Below are 25,056 nucleotides of genomic sequence, written 5' to 3'. Positions count from 1 at the left end.
AAAATGTATAAGGAATTCATACAACTCAACAACAAAAAAACAAACAATCCAATTAAAAAATGGGCAGAGGACCTAAATAGTCATTTCTCCAAAGAAGACATCAGATGGCAAATAGACATATGAAAAGATGCTCAACATCACTAATCATCAGAAAAATGCAAATAAAACCACAATGGGATATCACCTCACCCCAGTCAGAATGGCTATCATCAACAAGACAAATAGTAACAAGTGTTGGGGAGGCTGTGGAGAAAAAGGAACCCTCATACACTGTTGGTGGGAATGCAGACTGGTGCAACCACTATGGAAGGCAGTGTGGTTTCCTCAAAAAATTACGAATAGAATTACCATATGACCCAGCAATCCCTCTCCTGGGTATCTACCCAAGAAATCTGAGAACATTTACCCGTAAAGGTATATGTGCTCTGATGTTCATTGCAGCTTTATTTATGGTAGCCAAGACATGGAAACAACAAAAGTGTCCTTCGATAGATGATTGGAGAAAGAAGATGTGGTATATATACACAATGGAATACTATTCTGCAATAAGACAAGATGAAATAGTGCCATTTGTGACAACATGGATGGATCTTGAGAGTATTATGCTAAGCGATAAAAGTCAGACCGAAAAAATTAAGAACCATATGATTTCACTACAGATATGTAGAATATAAAACTGAAAGCACCAAAGGAACAAGACACACAAAGAAACAAAAACTCATAGACATAGATAATAGTTTAGTGGTTACCAGAGGGTAAGGGGGTGGGGGGTGGGAGATGAGGGTAAGGGGGATCAAATATATGGTGATGGAGGGAGAACTGACTTTGGGTGGTGAACACACAATGTGATATATAGATTATGTAATACAGAATTGTACATTTGAAACTTATGTGACTTTCTAACCATTGTCACCCCAATAAACTTTCATTAATAAAAAGATATATCAAATTACCCCAGTTTGGAAGACGTATAGAAGGATGTTAGCGTTAATAAATTTTGCTAGTCTCTCAAATTCATAGCAATAGTGTATTTTCTTTTAGCAAGAGGTTCACAAAAATTTTTTGTCACCAAAACTTTCAAACAAAAACAAAAGGAATAGTACAATAAACCTCTATACACCCATTACCCATCTTCAACAGTTAGTATTCTGAGATTTTTGTTTCCTCGATTTCTTTCCCCTCCATCAAGTCTTTTTGTTGTTGGTATTGGAATATTTTCAAGCAAATCACAGCTATTATATCATTTTACTTGTAAGTACTGCAGTATGAAAAAGATGCATAACAAAGTGTTTCATGATCTGCTTAAAGATGAGTTGCAGAAATATGCACTGGGTAAGAATGAACTAAAATAATTGGTATTAGCATGAATTATACCTAAATTAGGATAGCAAATGGTTTTAAATCCACCTTGAAAAAAGGTTACAGAGGAATATACCTCAAGGTTCTGTCATTTTCCCAGTCTTATATGGCACATTTTATCAGTGATTTGGATGAGGGCATAAAAAGCATGCTTAGCAAATTTGCCAGTAATCTATCATTTTTAGTAAGTATGCAATGAATGTATTGTATAAAAGAATCAAGTATCATCAAGCTGGAAAGATGGGCTAGGATCATAGGTTGGCATTTAAATGATACACACAGAGTAAGAATCCTGACTTGGAGGTAGCTCATGTGAAAAAGACCTGTAGGTTTTACTGGATCGCAATTCTCAACATGAGTGCCTAAAATTACTGGTCATATTTAGGCGACGTCAGTCAAAGTTAAGCTTCTCAATCAAGGTTGTAGTAACTCCACTATGTCTATGGTATTATTCTCAGTTCAGATCAGTGTGTTTTGAGAAGGATATTAGCAAACTGGAGGGCATGTAGTAGAGGGTAAGTAGGGTGACATAAGACTTAGCAGTCGTAAAGAAATGCAAAGAAAGAATGATTAATGGAACTGGGATAATTTAGCCTCAAGAAAAGGAAACTTGAGGATGGGATTTATAAAGTGGCTATCTTTGGATGTGAAAAAAAAATTTTTTTTAATGAAGAAATAAACATACTCTGCATTGCTTTGTAGCTAAGAGCTGGGTTCAATGAGTGGAAGTTAGAATGAAACAAAATCTTGGGTCAAGATAAGAGCTTCCTAGCAATTAAGGATATCTGGCAATGACCGGAACTACGCAGACATGCTCTTCTGTCCCCATCAGTAGAGAAGTTTACTGCAGAGGTTAAATACTTAAGAATTCCTTTAGAAGTGGATTTGCCACTGTGAAGAAGTTCGAATGCTTGGCTGTACATTAGAACCACTGGAAGGGCTTTAAAAATGACCAACGTCTGGGCCCTGCCCCCAGAGATTCTAATGCAATTGCTCTGGATAGGACTGGAAAAAGTCCCAGGTGACTGTCCTGTGCAGTCAGGGCTGGGAATCTTGGAGTGGGTGAACTCTAAGGATCCTTTTAACTTAGAGGTTTTTTGGATCTGAAAAAGATGTATCACTTTCATGGGGTATTTAAAAAGTTGGAATGGTGGAAGTCCATTCCAACAGTGAAGTCAGACATAAAGCCGAGCTCAGGGAAGAAAAGACAATTGTTTAAGCGACGCTGAAATTGCCAGAGGTTACCAGGAGAGAGTGCAGTTAGAGGGAGGGTGCCTGTATAGTTGCAGACTGGGAATGGTATAAGGGAGAAAGTGTGACGAAAAGAGATGGGGATCTAAAGAAAATGCTAAAACCAGGATGGTCCTGGGCAAACTGGGACAGCTAGACCCCTGAGTGCCCAAAGGCTCCTAAATGAGGGCAGCACAGGAAACCTTGTTTTCCTGGTCACTCACTCCTCTTGCAGAGTGAAGATGTGTATACATCTGAGTGCAGCACACTGGCACCGTGAGCAAACTGCAAAGGTTAAAATTCACGTTCACTCTAGCTGCTTAGTCCCGGGATAGTGCCTTGCTTGCCAACCTGGCATCTTGCCAGGGTGCTGGTGTTGGGTTCAGTAGCTTTGGGGTGACTTGGAATTCCTTACCCAACCAGTGCTGAATCCTCCTAAAGTGATTTTGAAGCTTGTTTCTTTGAAGAACTCCTTGGCAATTCCCTTGCTGCTATTTCAGTCCCCCTCCCACCATTCTTTTAAATAATCCTGAAGGTGATTTCACAAAGCTGGCTGGCTTCTGGGATGGTGAACAACGGCTGTCTTTAAAAAATCAGCTAGAGATGGCTGAAGGAGTTGCCTATGAGGAACTGATAGGAGGCGTGCTGCCCCCGTATACCTTCACGATCTCTTTTTTATAAGAAAGAGAAGTACGGTGAGATACATTGATTTGTTTGCAAAGACAGCACAGAGAAAAATCCCTCTGAAATCATGGGAGAAAGCCTATTGGTCGTGCTTTAAATATAAAGAATAAATTGGGTTATCTTCACCCACTGTACCCTTAAAAGGCCTCACAACTCTCTCTCTCTCTCTCTCTCTCTCTCTCTCTCTCTCTCTCTCTCTCTCTCTCTCTCTCTCTCTCATTATCAGTCATTAGCTCTAGGGGGTAGCTACAGTGCATTATGAGTTAAAGCAGTGGTTTTGAAAGTGTGGGCCATAGACCAGCAGCAGCAGCAGCAGCAGCAGCAACAGTGTTACCGGGCAACTTGTTAGAAAAGCAGATTCTCTGGCCTCACCCCAGACATACTGAATCAGAAACTCTGAGGTTGGGGCTCAGCAGTTTTTGTTTTAACAAGCCTTCCAGGTGATTCTGAGCTGGTTTATGGTTGAGAAATGGATTATGGAAACTATGTCTTTAGAAGGTTCTCTAAAGGAATGTCCAGAGTCTGCCCTCTGATGCAGGGCTGAACAAGAAAACTGCAAGCCAAAGAAACTTCAGTCCTAACCACTAAAGCCAGGGTGGGGAGTGGGTTGACATTTGCTTAGTAAAATAGGTAAAGTGACAGGAGAAAAAAGCTAAAACAAAGAGTAAAATCAAGTAGAATCAGAATGTGGAAGCAGCGGCCAATCCAACTAACTCATGTCATTAAAAAATTAGAAAGACACTCTTCAAATGACTATGGTTACTAATACATACCTACATAAAAAGAAATTGCATGATATGAATGAATTTTTTAATATGCTGTATTTCGTTTCACCTTGGAGATGTGGCTTGTTGTGAAAACATTATGTCTAGTAGGTTCTGGCCAGTCCTTAATTGAAGCTCTGTGTTGACAGGAAAATAAAACTTGCTGAATTTTAAGAAGATGTTACAATTTTATTTTCTTGAAATAAAGATGCCAAAAATATGAAAAAAGATATGATCTTAATCATAACCATGTCGACCAAAACAACAACAATAATCATAACTGCAATTACCGTTTATTGAGTGCCTGCTGAGAGCCAACACTGCTGCGTATTTGGCACTAGGGATAAAGTTGTGGATAATCAGACACTGTCCCTGCCCTCTGAACCAGTGGTTCCCAACCTTGGCTGCACATTAGATTCACCAGGGAGCCATTAAAAACTAGGAATGCCCCGGCCCCACCTCAGTGATTCTGATTTAATTAGTCTAGAGTGGTACTCTGGAGTCAGTATTTTCACAAAGTTCTCTAGTGAATATAATGTGCAGCACATTTGACAATGACAGGTGTGGTGGAAGACTTAAGCATGGAGACAATTAATTACAATGGCAGTAAGTTATATGAAGAAAAAGTTTAGAGTGCTGTGAGGAGGCCAGCTAGTTTGGGGTTCATGGAAGGAGTTTCTGAGGCATTCTTGAGGAAGTGACTTTTCAGCTGGGATCCAAAGGCTGACTAGAAAATAGCTAAGCAAAGGCAGTGGGAGGAGACTGTTCTAGGCAGAGTAAAAAAATTGCTCGAGGGCCCTGTGGCAGGGGAAGAATGGTGAAGTGAGGGCTGAAAGGAGGCCCTACTTTAAAAAAATCATTTGGCTGCTACAGTTTTATTTTCTTGAAGTTACATGGTGAAGAATCGCAGATCCAAAAATTGAAAAAAGGGTGTGTGAAATGTGAAGAGTGAGGGAAGGGTGGTAATAAGAGGCTAAGAACCTGGGAAGGCGCAGAACCCATAGGACCTGTGTGTTACGTGAAGATTTGGGTCTTTGTTCTAAAGCGATGGGAAGCTACAAGTGTTTTAAGTAACTAGTGTGTGATGTGATCATATAGACACTTTGAAAAGATCACTCGGACTGCAGTGTGGAAAGCAAATTGTCAAGAGGCAAGCGTGGGTGCAGGGAGACCAGTTAGGGGCCTGCTGTGGGAGGTGGCGGTGGTTGGAATAAGAAGAGGGCAATATGATGGAGAGGGATGAGTGTGCATCAGAATCTTTTGGAGGTAGAACCACAGGACTTGACACAAGGAAAGGTCTCAGTAACATCTGCTGAATGGGTGGGTGGCTTGTGAAGGGCAGGGATGAGGAAGGAAAGGAAGGTGATGCCATTGCTTTTTGTGTCGCAACTGAATGATTAGTAAAGATGTTCACTGAGCTATGGATATTGAGCTACGGGAAGCTGGAGGAGAAACAGGTTCAGGGGCAAGGGACAGAGCATGAATTCTGTTTGGGCAGAACAGGTTTGAGGTGCCTATGAGTCATCCAATCTAAAAGGTCTAGGAGGCAGCTGAAAGGTCAAGAATACATAAGTCTGGACTGAATATAAGTTAGCGTATTTCCTACATATGGACAGTAGTAACTGAGGCCATGGATCGGTTGGCATCTCTCTAATCACTCTTTTCATACGGAGTTCACCATATCTTTACATCAACTTCCCAAAGGTGATGAATGTTTTTAAAATTTTAGTCTAGAAAATGAAGATTTGGAAATGTTAAGTATCTTGCCCAAATCACACAGCTAGTGAACGGCAGGGTTGAGAGTCCATTCTATAGGATCATTACATAGTCATAAATAAGGAGATGCATTATTACTGCCTCTCTTTCATCAAAATGACTCATTCTCGGAGACAATGCAGAGTTAACAGAGCTTGCTTAGAAAGGACTAAATGTGTAGTTCCTTCTATTATAAACACATCATTTGAGTCTATTATTTTTGGTAATTCAGTGAGAAAATATTCCATGGAGTTTATGACTAAGCTCTGGGATCCAGATTTTGGATTTACTGCCCAAACATCTGTCCCCTTGCTTCCTATAATACATGCAAACTGAAGCTGAGGTTGCCTGGCAGCTTACTAAAAATAGAACCATGGAGTTGAGAAAACGCATTCGTAATAATCAAATAAATCTCCCCCCTTTTCTTGATGGAAACCATTGTGTTCTAAAAATTCAAATCAATCTTGCCCATTCATTTATTCAACTGACATATGGAATACTGACATAGGCCAGACCCTTTGATGATTTCTGGAGATCTGAAAGTTACACTCTGTTGTTAAGGTGCTCAGTTTCATAGAGGAGACTGGCCACAGGTGAAAATCCATTCGACTATTGTGGGAGGGGTGCTATTAGACAAATGCAAAGGAGGGTATTTAGTGCATCATTAGAGGAGGGGCAAGAGACTTTAAGGAGGACTTTCTGGAAGTGGTGACACATAAAGTGATGATCCTCAGCCTCAATTTCCTCAATTTCCTCAAGAAAGAAGCAGGAACATTGTATAAGGCATGAGGATATAAAGAAGGGCCAAGTCAGAGACTAGCACTTTGAACTACACCTGGATTATGTGGGGACATGGCCTTAAAATGTTGGTAAAGAGTTCAATTTTTATATTGAGACACATGGGGATCATTGAAGAAGTTCACACCGGTGCGGTTGCATAATTAAATTTGCATTGTTTTATTGATCATGTTAGCTTCAAAGTAGAGGGTGGATTGGAAGGAAAAGAGACTACATATGGGACACCTCTACAGAAACTGTTGTAGGACTCCAGGCAAGAAATAAAGAGATGAACAAATGGATTTGAGAGATACTTAGTAGGTAGAATCCACAAAACTGGGAGTTTTATTGGAGGAAAATGGAGTCTAGGGAAACTGGGGGCATGGTAGTGACCTTCACCTGAGAAGATTATGCAGAAAAATTAGAGTGAGAAAGAACGTTGTTTTACACATGGTGAGTCTGGCTGTAGAACATTAAAGCAGGCGTGTCCAGTATGTACTAGAATTATAGATTGGGAGCTCAAGAGAAAGTTCTGGACTGGAGATAAAGTCCAGGAAGTCATCACCATAGAGATTCAGGAGTCATCACCATTCTTCACTTGGGTGTTTGCATGTGAAGTGAGAGGAACCAAACTTCCAAGATGGTGCACTATGGAACATCCCTATTTAAAGGATATGAGAAGTAATAGGAGCCAGCAAAGTAGAGACCAGAGAAGGACTCCTAGAAGAGCCTATTGTCATGGGAGCCAAGAAAAGAGAGTTTATGTAGTAAGAAGTTAATAGCACCAAATTCTACAGGAAGTGTAAATACTGAAAGGTGTTCATTGGCTATTTGTGTGAGTGGCTTTAGTGGAATGGTGGGGGCAGAAGCCAGGTGTGGATCAAAGAATGAGTGGGTTGTAAGCAGGTGGAGTTTCGGAGTGCACAGAACACAAGGGGAGAAAAAAAAGAACAAGTTACAGGAAATCAAATCGTGAGAAATGGTGTGGCATGGATCAGCACACTGGGGACACTAAGGGAGAGAACTGAAGGTGAGAAAAATGGAATGAACATATCAGCACCATGTAAAGCTCCAAAAAGGGATGAAGTAGTCTTTCCCCGCCCAGTCCTGAGAGAATAGGTGGAGGATGGGCCCGATAGTGTCTTCGTTATTCAAATTAACTATCCCATCCCTAAATATGGTCTACCAATGCGTCATTCCCAAAGGTCAGTTGTAAGCAACAAAGACTTTCCCAGAAGGTGGAGTAAAATTTTTCTCTTCAAATCATGTGTTCCCTAGAGTCTTTGGGTTTATAGGAATTTCTATAAAAAATTTCAAAGATTTTAGCCACCATTTCCAAGTACCATAATGTATGCTTCCTCTTGTGAGGTATCCTGGGCTTTTGCTGAGGTGGATACATTTTTCCCTTCACTCAGGACATAACTGTAATTACAAAGAGAAAAAAAAAACACATATGGAAGCACTCTTGTCTGCTTTGACCCTCCAAGTCTGCTTCCTTGTCTTGTTGTACCCCTCCTACCTTGGTGAGTCTGAGCAAATAAGAAATCAGACTGCCTGCCTGGCTGTGAGCAAGAAATGCACAGACCGTGCTGTACATATGGTTCCTTTGGTTTCTGCATAGCATCTGTATTCTACAGGCAGCCTTTGTCTTACAGGAAAAAACAATCTATTTCACCATGCAGAATAAAAAAAATGATAATCCTGTGAAATCAAAGATGCTAAAGATGGGTATATAAGGCATAATACAATAAGGCACTTATTGTTTAACAATGATAAGCTCATTTTTTTTACTCTGTAGAAAAATTGTGGCAAGATAGTTTGGTGAACATCAAGTCATAGTGGGGCAGTTACTTTGATTATCTTAGAGGGGTCATATTTCATTGCTATGGAGTAAGAACTTCCAGGGAAATGACATTCTTGAGTCCATGGGCCAAGGCACCTTCTCCCACCAGACCTTGCTAGACACACACCACACTGACCAAGCATTTTAGTCGCCCTTTTACTCCATGCAGAAGACTCCACCTCACCATATTCACATGTTCTTTCTTCATTCAGAGTACAACCATTGAGTAGGACACCACTTTCTTATTTGTAGTCTAGATTTGAGGAAATACTCAAGTCAAAAGACTGAACATACTTTTTAAAAATGTGGGCAATTTTGGTAGGAACTGCTGTCATCTGTGATGTGTTGATCTTACTAGTTTTTCTCTAGGAGGACAGTCCTTTCTCTAAGGTGCATGGACCTTTCTCTAACCTCTCCTACCTTCCACCTCACTAAATGAGTACAGAAATTATGCTTTTAAAATAATCCAAGGGAGGGAGATCCAGTCAAGGTGGCAGAGTAGGTAAAGGCTGTGCTTACCTCCTCTCACCACCATATCAAAATTTCAACGAAACTACAGAACAACCATCACTGAGAATTGCCTGAAGTCTAGCTGAACTGAAGCCCTACAACTACAGACATACTACAGAAGAAGCCACCTTGAGATTGTTAGTAGGGGCAGAGATAAGGAATGGCTGGCCCCACACCCATGTGTGACCATTAAAAATCAGGAGGGATATATTGGCTGTGAAGGACCCCCCCGAAGGAATGAGGGGTACCAACACCACACCAAACTTCCCAGCCCAGCATTCTAGTGCTGGAGAGAGACATCCCCATAACTTCTGGCTGTGAAAACCAGCAGAGATTGTGGCTGAGTGAGACAGAGGGTGGCTGAGGTTCCCAGTACTCCTAAAGAACCCACACACAGACTTACTTGCTGTCGGACTCACTTGCTCTGAGCTCTGGTGCTGGGGCAGTGGCTCAAGGGGCACCAGAGAAGTGCAGGGAGGAACGGAGTTGTCTGGCCTTAGGGCGAGGCCTGGAGGGGGAGCTTTCTCTTGGACAGAGGAGCTCATAGAAGCCACTGTTTCTTTGTTTAACCCTCCCCCCTCTTAGTGTCAGACACAGGTGGCTGCCATATCTCAGTATCCATCAACCTGGCTAACGCTTTTCATTGGCCCTGATTCCCTGAGACCCCACCACACCCAACTGCTGGGCCTACCCAAGCTGCTACCAGGGGTTTTTCTATATAAATGGCTTGTCTTGACTCATACTGCAGACTGTCCTAAAATCTCTCTCAAAGGTTCACAAAACTCAAACAAGCACCATCTGGCTTTAGCATACCCCGTACTTCTAGCTGAGCAGCCCTAAGCCTGGCACTAGTGACAGCTGGCGTTGGTTTGCGGCTTGACCTCTTGAGGTACCTTCAAGCCCAGAGCAAGTGGTGGCCATCTGTGGATTGCTTTGTGGTTGATGCTAGGTGGCCCCAGGCAGGGCATAGACTGCAGCTGAACTTAACCTATGGTGGTGCCCCTCCCAGGATACCCCCATGCGTGCATGCCCAGTGGCCATCTTCACATCCAGCCTGAACATCACCAAAAGGGCACACCCAAAGGATGCACTGGACTGGCACCAGAGCCCTGCTAAAATGAATCCTGCTCCATAGGGTCAGCCCCTGCTCAACAGCTCCTCTACTGTAGTCATGAACCAGTCCTCATAATCAATCAGCCCAAGGATCTATCCTTTCTATTGACATGAAAACAGCAACCAAGACTCAACTACAACAGGAGGGCACACACAACCCACACAAGGAACACATCTGAAGTACCCAGTTCAGGTGACCAGGAAGACTGTACCACTGAAGCGCACAGCACGCCTACTACATAAGGCCACTCTACTAAGACCAGGAGGCACAGCATCCCTCCCTAGTACAGAGAAACAAACACAGGGAGGCATCCAAGATGGGGAGACAAAGAAAAATGTCCCAAATGAAAGAATAAAGCTCCAGAAAAAGAACTAAAAAAATGGAGACAAGCAATCTACCAGACACAGAGTTCAAAACACCGATTATAAGGATGCTCAATGATCTCAGGAAGAACTTCAACATAGAGATAGGAAACATAAAAATGGAGATTCAAAACATAGAAAAGCACCACCAAGCTGCCCAGCCCAGTCAGAAGTGAACAATACAATAACTGAAATGAAGAATACATTAGAGGGAATCAACAGATTAGATGAAGCAGAGTTGAATCAGTGATTTAGAAGATAAGGTACCATAAAACACCCAAACAGAACAGCAAAAAGAAAAAAGAATTTAAAAAAATGAAGCTAGTTTAAGGGGCTTCTGGGACAACATCAAGAGTACCAACATTCACATCATAGGGGTATCAGCAGGAGAAGAGAGAGAGCAAGTAGTTGAAAACCTTTTTAAAGAAATAACGACAGAAAACTTTCCTAACCTGGCTAAGGAAATAGATATACAAGCCCAGGAAGCACAGAGAATCCCAAACAAGATGAACCCAAACAGGCCCACACCATGACACATTACAATCAAAATTCAAAGGTTAAAGACAAAGAGAGAATCCTAAAAGCAGGAAGAGAAAGGCTACTAGTAACTTACAAGGGAGCTCCCATAAGGCTATCAGCTGATTTCTGCACAGAAACTTTGCAGGCCAGAAGGCATTGGCAGGAAATATTCAAAGTGATGAAAAGCAAGGACATACAATCAAGATTACTTTACCCAGAAAAGCTATCATTTAGAATCGAAGGACAGATAAAGAGCTTCCCAATCAAGAAAAAGCTAAAGGACTTTATCACCACCAAACCAGAATTACAAGGAATCTTAGAGGGACTTGTTTAAGAAGAAGAACACACACAAAAAAATAAAAATAAGAAAAATAAAATGGCAATAACTACATATCTACCAACAATTACTCTCAATGTAAATGAATTAAATGCTCCAGTCAAAAGATAGTGTGCCTGAATGGAAAAGAAAACAAGGCCCACATGTATGCTGCCTACAAGAGACACACTTCAGATGAAAAGACACTCACAGATCGTAAGGGATGGAAAAAGATACTTCATAAAAATGAACATGAAAAAAAAAGTTGAGATAGCAATGCTCATACCATACAAAATGGACTTTAAAACAAAAGGCTGTAACAAGCAACAAAGAAGGACCCAGAAATCCCACTTCTGGATATTTGTCTGAAGAAACCCAAAACTCTACTTTGAGGGGATGTGTGCATCCTTATTTCATTGCAGCATTTTTTTTTTTTTTTTTTTTTTTTTGCGATGGCCAAGATCTGGAGTCAGCCTGGGTGTCTGTGGATGGATGAGTGGATAAAAGAGTAGATGGTACATATATTCTATGGAATATTGCTCAGCCATGGAAAAGAATGGCATGGATAGACCTGGAGGGTATTGTGCTGAGCGGAGTATGTCAGAGAAAAACAGATGCAATGTGATTTCACTTATCTATGAAATCTAAAGACCAAAATAAACAAACAAACAGAAAAAGCTCATAGATACAGAGAACATTTTGATGGTTGCCAGAAGGGAGGGGAAGGCGAAAAAGGAAAGGGATTAAGAAGTACAAATTGGTTGTTACAAACTAGTCGTGGAAATGCAGGGTATAGCATGAGGAATATAGTCAATAATATTGTAATAACTACAAGGTGTGATAAAAAAATACAGTAAATGTTTAAATAAAAAAATTTATTACAGTAAAAGACACATTGCCATTAATCCCTCTCAAAATACTCCCCCTCACTTCGAACACACTTATCCCATTGTTCTTGCCACTTTCTGAAGCAGTTCTGAAAATCCTCTTTCATGAGTGTCTTTAGTTGTGCTGTCGTGGCTGCCTTGATGTCCTGAATCCATACAAAACATTTACCTTTTATGGTCATTTTGACTTTGGGGAAGACCCAGAAGTTGCACAGTGCCAGATCCAGTGAATAAGGTGGATGAGAACACACCATAATGTTTTTATTTGACAGAAATGGCCATGCCAGAAATGATGTGTGACATGGAGTGTTGTCATTATGAAAACCGTTTGCCCATGTCTCAGGCTGTTTTCTATGCACATCGTTTCTTAAATACTCATAAAGATACTCACAAGAGTGCTCGCTTCGGCAGCACATATACTAAAAAAAAGATAATCACAAGAAAGGACTTCCAGAACTGCTTCAGAAAGTGGCAAGAATAGTGAGATACGTGAGTTCAAAGTGAGGGAGAGTATTTTGAGGGGGATTAATGGCAATGTGTTTTTTACTGTAATAATTATTTAAATTTAAATATTCACTGTATTTTTTTATCACACCTTGTATGAGTATGTATGGTGTCAGATATGTACTAGATTTACTGGGGTGATAGATGGGAGGGAGGTTGGGGCAGGGTGAAAATGGTGAAGACATTAAGTACAAATTGGTACTTACAAATTAGTCATTTGGATGTAAAGTAAAGCATAGGGAATATAGTCAATAACATGGTAATAACTATATATAATGCTATATATAGTTATATACAGGCACTATATATAGTTATTACCATGTTATTGACTAGTCAGGGAGATCACTTCTTAAATTATATAAATGTCTAACCACTATGTTGTACACCTGAAATTAAAAGTAATAATGAATGTCAGCTGTAATTGAAAAATTAAAAGGGAGGGGGGAGGTGAAGGTGAATAAGAGGTTCAAATTTCCAGGCATAAAACAAGTAAATCATGGGGATGTAATGTACGCATAGGGAATATAGTCAATAATATTGTGATAATGTGGTACAGTATCAGATGGTTGCTGGACTTATCATTCTTTAGGTATATAAATGTTGAATAACTATGATGTACACCTGAAACTAAGATAACATTGTATGTTAGCTGTATTTTATTTTATTTTTATTTTTTAAAGATTTTTATTGGGGAAGGGGAACAGGACTCCACTGGGGAACAGTGTGTACTTCCAGAGTGTTTTTTTTTCCCAAGTCAAGTCGTCCTTCCAGTCCTAGCCGCGGAGGGCGCAGATCAGCTCCAGGTCCAGTTGCTGTTGTTAGTTGCAGGGGGCGCTGCCCACCATCCCTTGCGGGAGTCGAGGTATTGAACCGGTAACCTTGTGATTGAGAAGATGAGAAGATGCGCTCCAGCCAACTGAGCCATCCCGGAGTTCAGTGGCCAGTCAGCTCAAGGTGCCATGTTCAATCTTAGTTGCAGTGGGCGAAGCCTGTGGGACCCGAGGAGTCGAATGAGCAACCTTGTGGTTGAGAGCCCACTGGCCCATGTGGGAATCGAACTGGCAGCCTTCGGCATTAGGAGCAAGGAGCTCCAACTGCCTGAGCCACTGGGCCTGCCCCTGTTAGCTGTATTTTAATAAAAATATTTTGAAAATCAAGGGAACTCTTAGATTGTTGTGTTGGGTTTTCATGATGAATAAAGCCATTAGAACTATTTAGGTATAGGTCTTTGTATAGACATATGTCTTTACTCTTCTTGGGTAAACATCTAAGAGTGGGATTTTTTTGGTCATAGGGTAAGTATGTTTAACTTCATGAGAAACTGCCAAACTCTTTCAAAAGTGTCTGTGCCATTTTATATTCCTGGCAGCAATGTACAAGACTTCCAGTTTCCTTGTCAACATTTGGCTTTGTCAGTATTTTTATTTTGGCCATGCTAGCAAATGTGTAATATTACATATTTCTCAACTTTAAAAAATTGATATTCTGAAAAGTGCTAAAAGGTATCTCATTTTTTCATTTTAAATTCTTTAATTAAGGGTAATTAGAATACATTTAATATGTTGAGAGTATGTTTCTTTTTTGAATTGCCTGTTCTTTCCCCATTTTTCTATTAGGTGGATTGATCATTTTCTTAATAATTTTTAGTGACTTTCTATATTAAGAAAACCAACTATTTCATGGTTGTTGAAGACATTTTCCCCAGTTTGTTATTTTTTACTTTGTTTATGGCATATTTTGCTATAGAAATATTTTTATGTTGTTTCTGACTTTTCTCCCTCATGAATACAAAGATGAGGAGGTAGAAATGAGAGAACTTATGAATGTAAGCTGCAGAAGATAGGAGACTATAAGGCTAGGTGACCTGGGTGAGTCAGTTCACTCCACCCCCACACTAATAATATGTGACCAGTACAGATTTTCTCAATCTTTCTCACTGGTTACAAATAACCAAGGCTTGTTGGAAAATGTAGCTGCTTTGAGAAAGTGTAGAGTCCCCAGGGCACAATTCTTCAATTTCAGATGTGGTAGAGGATTCATTTAGTGGAAGCAATGTGCTTATTGAAGAGACCATCAATACACGAGATTGTTACGCTGTTGGCTGGGACACAGGGAATTCCTGTCTGCAGTCTCAGTGATATCACTTTGATGGAAACAACCCTTCTTCTTGCCAACCCTATACTTGAATATGGGATTCCACAATGACCACAAAGACCTATTGTGCTCCATGTAACTAAGGGGAAAAAAATTTAGGAGAGGCCAGAGGGGTGTGCATGAGGAGGTAGATGGTACAATGGGAAGAAATGATGAGAGTGAGGGAAGAGGACTCTTTTGTTTTCCTTATTTCCTACCTACAGAGCAGAGCCTCTTTTGGCATTTGATTTTTGCAGTCATTAACATTTTTAGAGGCAAGCACACCAAGTGCAAAGTCAGATACTTGCTGCTAATTTGAGAAGAGCACAGCTCACAGCAAGAAGAAATGTGAAGTAGGGAGTGTGGAATTGGCAGAATCTGATTTGCAGGAAGAGCTTGCTCTGCACACCCACCCCCGATTCTACTGCCTGGGTGTCCTACCCAAAGCTGGGCCTCTGTGGAGTCCACCCACGATCAGCCAGGCTAGTTTAAGATAAAGGCACCCCTTTTCTCACTAAAGATCTGTGAATTCTGAGAAGAACCAGCTAATTAACATTTCAAAGAGTAGAAATAAAATATCATAAATAAAAGCAAATAACTTCCTTTGATGTCTGTAGTTCAAGAGATCAGTGGAACATGAGATGGGTTATTTTACTCAATTACTTGTCTCTCTACCTCTCTTATCATTCCCCCCAACACACCTCTCTCTTCCCCTCTTATTTCCTGACTGTCTTGCCTGTGTCCATCTTGTTTTCCCTCCCTTTCCTTTGCCTTTTGCCCTTTAACTGGTCATCACTGAGGACTTGAAGTTCATTTTTCGCATTTGTGTATTTATTGACAGTGTACTGACTTCCTTGATTTAAAAGCAGGCAGGAAAAGAAAAACCCACCAAATTAAATTGTTTTATTCTCAAACTTGACTCTGGATTTATTAATTGAGAAATCATGGGGTGTGTGAAATGGAATAAGATCTTTCCCTTTGAATAGAACTTTGGGTGAGTTATTTTGTATTGGGTCAACTTAGAAGGAATGAAACAGTAATTTCTATACATCATCGCCATGGTTGAGGCAGTGAAGTGGAGTTGAGAGACTTGGGTCAAATCCTTGCTCTGCTGTTTGCAAGTTATGACTTTGAGCAAGTCCCTTAACCTCCCTGAGAATTAGTCTAAGCCTCTCTGCCACTTGTCTGTAAGCTTCTGACTATTAGGGACCAAAGACTCTGCATTTTAAAAGGTACAAGATTGTCTGGTGTCATCAGTGACAACAGTCCAGAGAATCCACCTAGCCAAATCATCAATGCCAGTCACTTTTCATTTCTGGATGATGAGATTGGCTCCCACATACAGCACTGCTACATGTGCCAGGCACTGTACCAAACCTCAGTCGTATGGGATACGGTAGGGCGGAGGCAAAAAGCCTAGCCTCTGGACCCAGAATGCCTGTGTTTAATTCTTGGTCCCAACATTTACATCATTGTAATGTTGGGCAACTTACTTAACCTCTCTGTGACTCAGTTCTCTCATCTGTTGTATGACAATAATGATGATAATGGTACCCGTGATTGTGACCTTATTTGGAAGTAGCGTCTTTGCAAATGTAATTGAAGATCATGAGATGAGATCATTCTGGATTTAAAGTGGGCCTTAAATCTAATGACTGGGGTCCTGATAAGTCAAAGGAGAGGGGAAAGCTCTGGGCAGACAGAGGCAGATACAGAAGTGACGCAAACCAAGGAATTCCAGGAGCCACCAGAAGCTGGAAAAGGCAAGAAAAGAACCTTCTCCAGAGCCTTTGGCCCTATTGACACCTTGATTCTGGACTTCTGGCCTCCAGAATTATGAGAGAATAAATTTCTGTTGTTTTAAGTCACCAGGTTTGTGGTTATATATTGTGGAAGCCCTAGGAAACTGCTGTAGATGATAATAGTTCATTTACCTCATGGGATTGTGATGAGGGTTAAATTAGTTGCTATATTTAAAGTGCTAAGAACAGAATCTAGAATACAGAAAGGATTCCAAGTATAGGCTGTTAGTGTCATTAATCTTACCTAGCAACTCTATGAAGTAGGTACTATTAGGACGCCCATTTCGCACATGAGGAAATGGAGGCTTGACTGATTTCGCTTGAGCCACCACCCCTCAGAAGTCTGTGGAGTTTGCCTTTCTGCTGATGGATCCTGGTGACTCTTGGCTTGGCAACTTCTCACGATGATACTTTCTTGATCAGATTCTCTAGTCCTGAGCTACCAAGAAGACCAAAAGGTGTAGAGAAGTCCTCCCATGCGATGGTGTTTCCTCCTCCTTGAGGCCTCTTCCCAGCCCTGGTTTGGCACAAGCTCCACTCCAGCAGGGGCAGGCTCTCTCCAGACCTGGCTGTCCTATGACCTGACCTCATTGGGGTAGCTCAGTACTTCATCACGAGAGGCAGGGGTGTGCTGTCTAAAAGGCCACACCCTCCATCTCCAGGGACTTCAAAGACTCTGATGGTTCCTTGTTTACTCCTATTTTGCAGTAAACTTGTAGATTACACAAATGACTAGAAATAAGTCAGATCACTTAAAAGAGTAAGGGGAAGCTCTCATCAGAACCTGCAAGGCCCTACAAGCAAGGCAACCAGTTATACCACTGACCATCTCTTCCTCTTCTTCCCCTCGTCACTCTTCCAGCCACACTGGCTTCCTGGCCAGGCAGTGTCCCACCTCAGGGCACATGCAGTTCTGGTGGCCTTCAGTGCTCTTGCCCTAGAGGTATGCATGCTTTTTCTTTATTCCCTTGACTCATCAATTTTACCATCTCAGGTGGGAAAAGCTTAAATTTCTGAAGGGCTAGGAAGTCCAGAGAGACCAGTGTGGCTTTCATCTGGCAGTAGGAAGCTACCTTACATTCCTGATCAGGAAGAGCTCTGGGAACGTCAATTATGGAAGATTTCTGCAGCCACGTGAAGGATGGATAGGGAAGGGAATTAGAAACTGTGGGAGATACAAGAAAGGGCTGATGTAGAAGAGGTGGGGGGGGGGTGACTGGAACGGGGGTGGATATCACCATAGAAGAGGGTGGGTCTCAGGCACCTGGAATGAAGCAACTGAGAAGGAGGCAACTCTGAAAGCCCCTGAGTGTGAGAACAATTTAAATATGTGTCACCAAGAACTCCCTGATGGAAGGGAGATGGCAGAGATGGCGAGGAGGCTTTGACTCTGGGAGTTGGGAGAATGGCAAGACCAGATTAGCACCAGTCCCCTGAGCTTCAGTGATTGTTGTATCACTGGGCTGTGTAAACACAGGAAGGACCACAGCACTACACTGTTTATTCGCCATTGCTTATCCATGTTTGCTGTTTTGTTCTCTATATGACAAGCCAAGCATAGTCCGGATGTGACCCATCAGAAATTGGAAACAATTTGAATCTAGTGAGTCACACTGGATCTGCAGAGCAAAACTTTTGTTTTTGCCTGAAAACCACCACATCTGCCAACACCCCAAATCTTTTTATTAATGGAGTAAAATTTTAAGATATTACATCTTTGGTATCATGAAGTTGAGATGCTGGGATTTCTCTGTACAGTAGAATTTTGACTAAGGATCAAATTAAATAATTTTGATCTTCACTTTAATAGGATGCTAACTTCACTTTAATAGGATGTCATGATGGCTGTTTCTGTAAGAATAATAAAAAAAATCTTTTTTGCCTCTGACACAGCTAATTGGCTTGCAATCAGTCTGTGTTTTCTCAAAGTTTGGGTTTCCTTCAGTTTTGTGTCTCTGTCAAATGAAGAGTTGAAGGTTCTACCTGGCTCTCTCACCTTAAACAGAAAATCCTTCTCACTTGTCACATGAAAGGAAAAAAATGGGAGAGAAGTGGTAGTCTTGAATTCTCCAGTATAATGAGACAATTGAAAGGAAAACACAATACTTTGCCATTAGATATTTTTGGTGAAACTATTTCTTGAAATTGTTTTCCCATTGTATGATAGAAACCACATTTCTGCGATCCACCAGGCAAATGAAGGGCTTTTCAGAGGGAAGCTAGTCGTGAATTTTCCATTATAGAAGTTGACTGCAGCAGTCAAGGCTAAAAGATTAGCTCTGAGGGCCCAAGAAGAGGGGGCAGTAACTTAAGTGCTTCCCTTTTTATGAACACATCCTGAGTAAGTCCTCTTGGACCTCCAGGGCTAGAAACCACTTCCTAAGAAGAGTCTGGCTTCCTGCATGTGATAAGGGCTTTTTGAAAACTACCTGCCATCGTCCATGAAAAATATAGTATTTTAATTATTCCTTCCTGGGTAATGTATTGGTTACAAGAAAAACAAACTTAGCCATTGTTTTTTTTAATAAAACTTCTGAAAATTGTGTATGAAAAAATTCCTAAACTTATTCTCTGATCTAAGTTCTTTCTTTTAACATTTCTTTAATAAGAAGAATATAATGAAAGGCTTGAATATATTGTAATAATTTGGATATCATCACACAAGCTGGGCAAATGGGCAAAAAATATACTTTCAATTGTTCAGGGATAACAATGAATTAGTAAATATTCTTATTAGGAAAAGAAAGAAACAGTCACACCCAGCTGTTTCCCACCTCAGGACATTTGCAGTGGCCGTTCCTTTTCCTGGAATGTTCTTACTCCTTCTCATAGGTGGTGTTTTCTTATCATCCAATGTCACTTTCTCAAAGAGGCTTTCCTGACCCTCAGTTGAATCCCTCTAGCCCAACTCTGCTACACGTCACTGTACCACATTCCTTGGTTTTAATTTCTTCTTCGCACTTATCATGACATGAAGTCATTAATTTATGTACTACTTATTCCTGGTTTATCTGTCTCCCCCACTGGATTGTGAACTCCAAAGAGCAGGAATCTTGTCTGTCCTCTTCACTGGATGCTAAGAGTAGTGCCTGGATAGATGTGGGAGGAAAATGAGACAGTAAAGTTGTCATACTTATGGAAACAAAAGAACTAAACAAGTAGAGAGTTTGAGGGAGTAAAGCATTTTGAAATTCCATCACAGTAGAAACACTGCTGCAGTGTGCTGCCCTTGGGTAGTATATTCGTAATTCTTCAACCAAAGCACGTGCTTGTTATGAGCTGTGCTTGTCAATATCACAACTTTGGGAACTGAGGTAGGCAGTACCTAAGGGGCAGTATTTAGGGGGCTCTTTTCCAGATTCCAGAGCCCTGGCATCAAACAGAACACATCTGCCATACTAGTTGTAATAGTATGTTTTCAAGGTATTAAAATCCTGACTCTGACTGGGTTAAAGCGTAAGTTTTATGGGGGGATTGGATCAAGGTTTGTTGTTTTAGAAGCTCAAAATGCCATTAAGGACTCAAATTCTCTCATTCTCAGCTCTGCCATCATTCGATGTCATTCCATCCAGACAAGTCTGAGGAAGAGAGAATGCCTCCTTTCTTTTCCTAGACTTGCCCCAGCAGACTTCCTCCAGGGTCTCATGAGCCATTCTGGGGGTACATAACCATTCACTGGTGAGGGAATGAGATTATATAGAACAATCAGGCATGTCCCTGAGGTTGAGGGTGTGTCCCTTTCCCATGAGGCATGTGGGTTGCTTGCAGGAGTGGCAGGCATCTGAACAAAATTGAGATTTTGGGGGGAATGGAAAAGGCAGGAAGCGCTGTATACTTTATCTACTGTTCCTTTGTTTGGAAGCAGTAGATAATGGTTTTATATTGTTTGATCTGATGGGTAAAGACCAGTTCAAGATTCTAGAGGTCGGTGCAGACTGGAGACCCCTACAGCAACAGTCCTTGGGATTAAGTCCCAGCTTCTGCTTGGGAGCTTGAGGAGGCGCTCCCATTTTAGTGCACAGCTGCTACTGCTGCTGCCCAAGATGGCACGAGGAGAGGAGGCTCAGGCTCCTTCTTCAGCTGTTTTAATCCCATGCCCTGTCTGTAGAGAAGGGCAATCTCTTTTGGATAACCCATCTCATTTCCACATGCACCTTTATTACAAGGTGTGATAAAAAAAAATATGGTGAATGCTTAAATTTAAAAAATGTATTACAGTAAAAGACACATTGCCGTTTGTACCTCTGAAAATACCCCCCTCGATTCGAACACACTTATCCCATCATTCTTGCCACTTTCTGAAGCAGTTCTGAAAGTCCTCTTTCATGATTGTCTTTAGTTGTGCTGCCATGGCTGTCCAAATGTCCTGAATCGATTCAAAACATTTACCTTTCATGGTCATTTTGACTTTGGGGAAAAGCCAGAAGTTGCACAGTACCAGATCCCGGTGAATAAGGTGGATGAGGACACACTGTAATGTTTTTATTTGACAGAAATTGCTGTACCAGAAGCAATGTGTGACATGGAGCGTTGTCATGATAATGAAATCGTTTGCCCGTTTCTTAGGCCATTTTCTATCATTTCTTAAAGACTCTAACAAGCCCTTATAATATTCAGAGTTCACTGTAGTGTTCCTGGGTACAAACTAAGCTCACACAGTTCCATCAAGGTCAAAAAGCAATTAACATCACCAGGAAGGCACTTGGCAGCAGCATTCACCGTATTATTTGATCACACCTTATACTTTATCCTATCCTTCTTCCCCAAAGCCTAAGAAAAAAGTTTGCGGATAGTTTGGGAAGTTGAGAGAAGAAGAGAGTTATCAGAATAGAGAGAATGGGGCAACCATTCCATTTCCTGTTCACCTGCAGCTATATGCTCTGTTTATTATGATCAAAGTAACTTTTGCCTTTTATATAATTCTCCTGGAGCTTTTTTATGTCCCATAAAAGGTGAGACTAAGAACAAAATAGTTGAGATAATGAGAATGATGAAATATTAAAAACTCCACAGCCTCCACACTATTACTAATTAACATATAAGTGTGGTTGAAAAGCAAGGGGTCCATCAAGCCAGGAAATGTCAGAGTTGTGGAATTTTGATGTTTGATGATATATTTTGAATACCTTTTCACATCTTAAACATTTTGAGGTAGATTTTAAAAAAGAGGAGGGCTATCCTTGATTTTTGTTACTTGTTACTTGTACCTTGATAGACCTACATGACCTATTAATATCAAACAACCAGCCAGTTTGGGATTCTTCCCTGTCCTCATTCCATTTCTGATCACTGATCTAATTCTGCCCACTTTCCTTATGACAGCCACTAACTCAGTCTTGGCCCTCATCACAGTACAGACCTCCTTTTGTTCTTGAGTTATGTCCCGATTACTTTGCAAGTGCCTCATAGGTAATGATTAACTTTTTAATTTATCTTTGATGTTTCCAGATAGCAAGCAATAGATTGTACAGAAAGGGGAGAAAAATCAATGTTTGTTGATTTCTTGTTGTTGATTATTTTCTCTTCTGCTTTTGATTTTAGATTCTAAACTGAAGAGATTTTGTTCCAGAAATATACTGATCATCCTTGGCTTTTCCTCTGTCATAGCTGTGATTGCTCTGATAGCTGTAGGGCTGACCCAGAACAAACCATTGCCAGAAAATGTTAAGGTAAGTCGTGTGTGTGTGTGTGTGTGTGTGTGTGTGTGTGTGTGTGTGTGTGTGTATGCGCTCGCTTATGAGGGGGCCTGAGCAGGGTGGAAAGAAGGGTTATAGTAAATCAGAGTATAGACGAGTTGAGGTTCTGACAGCCCAGGGGAAAGTAAATATCCATTGTATTAGGGGAGTAAAACGGAAGCTGATGCTCCTTCTGGAAGAGGAAATGCCTTGAATCAATTAATGGTAGGAAGATAATTGTCTTTATGATTGTTCAGCAAATTAAATAAATAACAGAAAGAAAGACTTTATTCACCACATTCAGATCTGTGTTATACCGCGCTGTATTCTACTATTTGGTGCTATCTCTACTTCTTACTGATTGTTTCATTGTGGATGTGTCACAACACTGTACTCTTTGTTCTTCTTATTCCATCATTATCACTATCACCAAAATAACAAAATTTATCAGACAGTGCTGTATAAAGCACATTGGAAGTCAAAGATTGTGAAGAAGACTTGTTGCTCATCTTCAAAATATTAAAGAACGCAGCAAAATCTATTTTTAAAAACCCCAGAGAACACATACATATATCAGATATAGTAACTTGAAATGAATTCATGGATGGACAGATTTCTTGTGTTCCACATTTGAAGAGCTAGTTAATATCACTAAAAATAATTAGGTTTATTAGCTCTGCTATGATTTATTTCTGCTTCCTTTCAAATTCATCAAAATAAAATTTCAAAGACATGACTATCTCACAAGTACCTTGTAATATGGTCATTATTTTATTTAATCCTTTAATTAGAAAGCATATGGTAAATTTAAATTGTAAATACACCATTTTAAAGTTTCATTGAAATTACAATAAATAAATTTACAAGGGCCCAGAATATACCAGTATGCTAATGACACATATGTATCCAGAAGTTAACTTGACCATGGAACACATGTGAAGAAGTATATTTGAAGATATTAACTGTGCGCCTGGAAATATGGATACAGATGCCAGGCTGCTGAAACTTTTGCCACCCGCCCACATCACTCGCTGTATACAGAGGGCTGGATGTTACATTAACATCTGTTTACCACACAAATTCAGTTCACTGGGGCTGTGCACAGCAGCCCCTTTGTCAGCACGGAAGGCTGATATTATCTCATTGTCAGTGGTTTCTTGCCTTTTAATGTTGAGTGATGTCGGCTTTCTTGGCAAAACTTCACTCAGACTTGAAGCCTTGTGACATCTCAGCTCTGCTATTTGTTTACCAGTTGCAAATGTACACGACTGCCTTCTTGATTTGAACTTTTTACATGTTCATTATTGCTTCATTGTAGAGGGGGGCTGCCTAGGAGGCAAAATCCATGACAGACTTGAGTTCTATGTTCCCAAAGAGTCCTTGTCATGAATGACCTTCATGTGCAGTGGTCCTCTTAAAGTCTGTTGTGATTCATGTTGTTGTGTTGACCTGGCCAAGTGGAACAAGGTCTTCGGCATTTTTACATAAAATGTATGAGTATGTGAAGAGTAGACACTGGCATCTGAAGTGAACCTTTATAACAATCTCACTGGTTTGTTTGCACAAAGATCATTTTATATATGCAAACTAGCCATTTGTTGAGGGTCTGCACTAATTTTACTAAGATTCCTGGCATATAGTGAGAGCAAAAATATTTTAGGAACTAGTCTTTGATGATGGCTTTAAGTTATATACGCTGTCCAATTTGATAGTCAATAGCCACATGCAGTTCTCTCAAGTTAATTAAAATGAAATCAAATAAAGAATGTTTTTCTTCATTTGTACTCCCTGCATTTGAAGTATTCAAGCCTTATGTGGCTGGTAGCTGGTAACCTGGACAATACAGACACAGAGCATTTCCACTGCTGCAGATATTTTATTAATACATTTTGTAAACTAACTTAAATCCCAGAATTTTTCACTTAAAGCACATCTCAATTCAGACGAGTTACATTTCAAGTGCCCAGTAGCCTCAGATGGCTAGTGGCTGCCTAATTGGACAGCCCGCTCTGATGTCATGGAATGTTTTGAAGCCTTTGAAATGGATGAGATCGTAGGAAGGAGGTAAAAAGTGAGAAAAGAAGAAAGCAAGAACCAAGGACTGACGAATTCCATCATATTAGAGGTTGAATAGTAAAAAACTTCCTCCTAAAGCATGGTGATAAATTGCTTTAGAGAGTGCTTTGCAGTTTATGAATCCTTTCTACACACAGTTCAATTTCTTCTTCCCAGCAGTGCTGTGAAGAATGAAAGATTATCCTCATTTTCTACATAACAAAACGAGGGTCATTGAGGCTCCCTTGCCCACGGTGGAGGTGGGGCTAGGATTAGAATGCAGTTTTCTGACCCAAAGATTAATGTTATTTCTATTTGCCTTAGTTTTTCCAAACAACGCATCCTAATAATAGGAATTGAATACAGGATGTTTATATTGGGAAGTGATCCCAAAGAAACAGGGAAAGAGGGAAAGCCACCCAAAAAGGGTGTTATGAGCAGATCACCACACTGGGCACCTGAGGCTTCTTCCAACTGGGACCCTCTGAAGAGCTGTGGAGAAAGCATTTCAGAATCGTGTGCCCTGGGGATTTATCCCTTAGTTCTTATCCCCTGTTGGTTAAGAGTTGCCCCATAGGGTATTAACTCCCTGGCACTTCTGGGTTTGCACATTATCAGAGGAGCTATGTGGGTACCATAGGTTACTTACTAGGCAGCAGGAGAGAAGACTTTGGGTGGAAATAGAGCAATGAGAAAGCATACCTAGCTGGGGCTGAAGTAAAAAGTTGGCCAAGAAGATGTGAGGTGGCCACAAGAGGTATCTGAAG

The 25,056-nt window shown here is 40.7% G+C and overlaps 1 protein-coding gene across 2 annotated transcripts in view; it reads left to right on the top strand.

Moving 5' to 3' along the window:
• The window catches only part of ENTPD1 (ectonucleoside triphosphate diphosphohydrolase 1), a 94,622-nt gene that overhangs the window by 33,237 nt on the left and 36,329 nt on the right, over positions 1-25,056 (top strand). For both annotated transcript variants that reach the window (XM_081074740.1, XM_081074741.1), the window contains exon 2: positions 22,101-22,228. In XM_081074740.1, the coding sequence (XP_080930866.1) occupies positions 22,101-22,228 (128 nt within the window). The remainder of the gene's footprint in view (positions 1-22,100; positions 22,229-25,056) is intronic.

The sequence above is a fragment of the Rhinolophus hipposideros genome (assembly GCF_964194185.1).
Source record: "Rhinolophus hipposideros genome assembly, chromosome: 15".
NCBI lineage: Eukaryota > Metazoa > Chordata > Mammalia > Chiroptera > Rhinolophidae > Rhinolophus > Rhinolophus hipposideros.
Note: the sequence above shows the minus strand (reverse complement) of the source record. Positions and strands in the feature narration are given on the sequence as shown.